The sequence below is a fragment of the Littorina saxatilis genome, linkage group LG10, assembly GCF_037325665.1.
Source record: "Littorina saxatilis isolate snail1 linkage group LG10, US_GU_Lsax_2.0, whole genome shotgun sequence".
Taxonomy (NCBI): domain Eukaryota; kingdom Metazoa; phylum Mollusca; class Gastropoda; order Littorinimorpha; family Littorinidae; genus Littorina; species Littorina saxatilis.
In genome coordinates this window covers 19,967,216-19,972,215 of record NC_090254.1, presented here as the reverse complement: position 1 = coordinate 19,972,215, position 5,000 = coordinate 19,967,216, and the positions used below count along the sequence as shown (strand labels likewise).

The 5,000-nt window shown below is 42.2% G+C and overlaps 1 protein-coding gene across 4 annotated transcripts in view; it reads right to left on the bottom strand.

The window, feature by feature from the left end:
* Positions 1-5,000, bottom strand: part of LOC138978371 (salivary peroxidase/catechol oxidase-like) — a 24,875-nt gene that overhangs the window by 18,962 nt on the left and 913 nt on the right. For all 4 annotated transcript variants that reach the window (XM_070351092.1, XM_070351095.1, XM_070351091.1 and 1 more), the window contains exons 2-3: positions 4,693-4,795; positions 1,293-1,460 (exon numbers count right to left, since the gene is read on the bottom strand). In XM_070351092.1, the coding sequence (XP_070207193.1) occupies positions 1,293-1,460; positions 4,693-4,795 (271 nt within the window). The remainder of the gene's footprint in view (positions 1-1,292; positions 1,461-4,692; positions 4,796-5,000) is intronic.

The window sequence follows — 5,000 nt, the reverse complement described above, 5'->3', positions numbered from 1 at the left end:
TGAAACATGTATTCATCAAATATAAGAAGTGAATGTTCAGCCAACATAGCATTTAAAAAAAAAAAAAAAAAAACATTCCGACCTACCGACCCTATTTTTTTGGCCTATGTTACCGTAAACAGACCTATTTTTTTTTTGGCCTAATTTGTACTACCAATCGTAATACAGAATGAACTGAAAAGCTCCCTTGTATTCACATCTGTAGTAGAAAGAAAACATCGGCGAGGCCGTTTCGAATATGAAATCGACAGGTTAAGCTTGCCAAAAATGGCAGCCGAAAGCCTGCTTTTTTCAACAATAACGGCCAAATAATGGTTTTGCTATTTGGGGCTCATTCCGTCAGTTAATGTCACTCAAGTAATCTTTGCAAAGATACAAGTAACTAGTTAGATCACATATAATGCACACAAAAAGGCAATAAGCAGTGATTGTGCAACGCTGAAGTTCAAAATTACCGCAGTTTTGAAATTTAGCGTTGCAAATTCAAGAAAGTCCTTCTGATGCAACGAAATCATCTCAACGGACAATAAGTCTATCGGGCTTGTATGGGTCCGAAGGAGTGACAACTCTGGCGTTTATTGAGGCAAACGTTCCACACGTACTCCTTGTCCACGTGTTTCAGGCAAATGTCACGTGAGAGAGTATCCCTCAATAAAAGCCAGAGCATTCACTCTTTCACAACGCATACAAACCCGACAGAGTTATTTCCGAAAATCGTCTATTTGCATATAGTACTCAAGATATTACTGTCCTTATAAAAACATGGACAATTGACTCGCAGTGTCAGGCGGTTTAAAACACAAAACACACCTCATTTACTAACAGAATTGCAAAACATTCAAGACTTTTTAAGCAATCACTCACGGAGACAGACATACACACATACACACATACTCACACACGCACGCATACACGCACGCAGGCAAGCACGCACGTTTTGAAGCATAACAAATGACCGATGCAGTATCAGGCGGTTTAAAAAAACAACCATTTCATTTACTGACAGATCAGAATTGCAAAACATGCAAGACTTTCGAAGCAATCACTCACGGAAACAGACATACACACATACACACTCACACACGCACGCAAACACGCACGCAGGCAAGCACTCACGCATTGAAGCATAGCAAATAACCGACGTACCTGCAGATAAGCTGGACATGCTGCTGGGGCCGCTCACGAAAACAGATATACACACCCACATTCGCACGCACACACACGCACGCACGCACACACGCACGCACGATCGCATAAATGGCTCTTTAAAGCATAACAAATGACTGACGCACCTGCAGATAAGCTGGACAGGCCGGACACGCTGCTGGGGACGCTTGCCTGCCTCCTGAATCGACTGGACCGCGTGATGTTTGGCTCGATGGACACTGGTTTGGCTGTGCCTATCAGCCTTGAAGTCAGCGGCAGGCAGAGCTCGGGGTGCGTGTACATGAAGGTGCCAGCTAGTGAGGGGAAATAGAAAAGTGAGATGAACAACACAAAATGTTTCTTTTAGCCTATTTTTCAGTTTTTAATTTGTGTATATATATATATACTCTGTTAGCCCAATGCTGGGAAATTTGGGTCGCTTCCTCACAGTGGAAAGCAAGCAGCAACAAGAGTCGCGCTACCCAGGTGTCTGTGTGTTTAGGTGTAATCAGCCACCTGCACTTAGGGCAGAATGGCCCAGGTCTTTTACGTGCCACTGAGGTGATACGGGGGTGGTACATGGATACCGTCTCTGAGTCTGCACATACAGTTGACCCGTCTCCGTCATTGCTGGGATTCGAACGTGCGACCTTAAGAACACAAGTCCAGTGATCTACCAACTGAGCTACCCATCATGTACTAAAGAGTCGCTAGTACTGGGGGCAGAAATAGCAAGTTAGTCAGTTAGTCACAAAAAAGCTTAAACATCGACAATTGTGACCCTCCACCACGAAATGAGTCGCATGTCACCTCACGCGGTTCTGCGCTAGGCTTAATATAAGTCCGGGGACTGTGGTAACAGTGTGAGGGTCACCTTAGTCACAGGCTTATAACTCAAACAGTTTTCGCTCTTTTCTAAAACGGTTTTCACCACTGGATAGAGCATAAAAAAACTCTTTAGGAAAATGTAAAAATATGAAAATCATGCAAAGCTGACATGCGACTCATTCCGTGGTGGAGGGTCACAATTTTGAGATAAGTTCATAATTTGTACCATAAGTGTTGGTCTGTCTGTCTACTTAAAGGTCCACTGGGTCGACGTACTGTAAATGTAACGGTGGTTTTTTTTTCTCAATAATGAAACCTTCCAATAACATACACATCTTGTTGTTTGAATACAAGATTGAGGAGGAAATATATAAGTTGTATATGTACTAGTGATCATCATTTGGTTTATCGCAATCATGATTCTTTTTCATGATAACAATCAAATAACAATAACAACACTTTATTGACCATTAAAATGAGTACATTAACATGGTGAGAGACAAATCGACGCATTCAATTGCCTGTTAACGATTTAAGACACACATTTTAATAAGAATTGTTAGGACATAATAATAAGGCAATAAGGAATATGATAGACACAAAGATAGTTATATATTATTACCTAAGTCATTGCTTTATGTTCCCATGGATTTACAAAATAAATAACAGCATTATTCTTAAGATCTCTCACAATCATACTAGTGATTTGCTAAATCTCAGCTTTGTCATTAATCTGTTCTTCTTCTGCGTTCAAGGGCTGCGACTCCCACGTACGCTGGTAAGCACGAGTGCGATTTTACGTGCATGGCCGTTTCCACCGTCATTTAGGCAGTCATATTCCGACTCCAGGGGATTTTTTTTGGGCATTAATTTAGAGACTTCATAAAGATCTCAGCGTCACAAGATGCGAGCGTTTCTGTGAAGACATGTGTTTGTATGGGTGTTGGATAAGAAAGAACAAGAACAAGAAGACAGCAGAACTTCACTAACAAGAACAAGAAGACAGCAGAACTTCACTAACAAGAACAAGAAGACAGCAGAACTTCACTAACAAGAACAAGAAGACAGCAGAACTTCACTAACAAGAACAAGAAGGCAGCAGAACTTCACTAACAAGAACAAGAACAGGGCCGAGAAGAAGGGTGTGTATACAGAACGCGCGAGAAACAATATGACATCATTAATCATCATACAAATTCATGACACTGTATGTCACGTACCGTCATTCCATTCATTCCATAAGCTTAAGAAGGCAGTAACGTGCCGAAATATGGATTATAGGCCCCTAGATATAACTTTTTAAACGTACCTAACCTGGTTACTGGTGAGTTTTCTTTTTATTTAAATGTATGTACACTAAGTGTGCACTGTAATTGGAAGTGTTCCACTTTTAAACACACTTTTTGTAACCGGTTGTGAACACTGTGTGAAATACTGTATGATTCTTCAAACAAAAGTGGCACACTTGGTATACACTTAATAATGTTGACCATGTGTGCTACTTTTTCAAGTAGAATTATATTTTTGGTCATACAGGTTACGAAAAGTGAGATTCAAAAAGCGAGAAAGGTAAGTTGTTCGAACGTACGTTGTTATTGACAAAATTACATTACAGTCACAAATATGTCGACCCAACGGTCTTTTAAGTGAACAGACCAAAAAATATCGCAATAAACTGATCTTGATGGATTTCAGTTTTTGCCCACTCGCCAGGAAGCCGTTGGGTCGACTTATTTGTGACTGTAATGTGATTTTGTCAATAACAACGTTCCAACAACTTACCTTTCTTGTTTTTTGATTCTGAATTTTGGAACGTTGGCAGTCTCTTTGTTTTGGGATTTACAAAACGTGAGTTTAAAAGTGGAACACTTCAGTTTACAGTGTGAGAACACAAATAAACACATACATTCATTCTACCCCAGTCTTTATGTACCCTATGCGTGTGCTGCGTTGTGTGAACAGCCAGTGGGCGCAGTGGCGTGGTGGTAAGACGTCGGCCTCCTAATCGGGAGGTCGTGAGTTCGAATCCCGGTCGCTGCCGCCTGGTGGGTTAAGAGTGGAGATTTTTCCGATCTCCCAGGTCAAATTATGTGCAGACCTGCTAGTGACTTAACCCCCTTCGTGTGTGCACGCAAGCACCAGACCAAGTGCGCACGGAAAAGATCCTGTAATCCATGTCAGAGTTCGGTGGGTTATGGAAACACGAAAAAACAAGAAATTCCTCCGAGGTAGGAAAAACACCCCCGTCCTTACCATTCTCACTGCCACCAACTGAGAAGGTTATTTCCCTTTGACCATTAATATGTCCCTCTATAAGTCCTTGTAGAATCTTAATCCACCAATAACTCCCTAACCGTGTGTTTGACTGGTCCCAATTTTTGTAAGGACCGTGTCAGCAATGTATAGAACCTGTTCACCAAGTTTGGTGACGATCGGTCCGTTCATTCTTGAGATCTATATGCGAACACAAACAAACAAACACATCGACCGAATCCTATACACACCCCTATACCGGGGGTGTAAAAACCAGCATGCCTACTCAACGAAAGCGGAGTGAAGCTGACTATGCTCTCAGAGCATAGTGTGGGGAACCCAAATGGGCAAACGAGCTCACACGTAACTAGACACTTCTGGAACGCTGAAGAAGAAGAAGAAGAAGAAGAAGAAGAAGAAGAAAGAAGAAAGAAGAAAGAAGAAGTGCTTTAACAAAATGCAAACCTTTGATCTGAGGTTGTTGTGGAAACGGATCGAAGAAACCCGGGTCCGGAAAACCAGCAACGCCTGATAGCTCCTGAGGCATTGCCACGGCATTGCAGCTCAGCTAAAAACACACACACAGGTGCACAAGTTAAACAGACAGACAGACGAACAGACAGATAGATATACAGACAGAAAGACAGACGCATGCACGCACACACGCACACACACGCACACACACGCACACACACATGCGCACACGCACAATCACACGTACACGCACACACGCACACAAACACACAAAAACACACACACACACACACACTCAC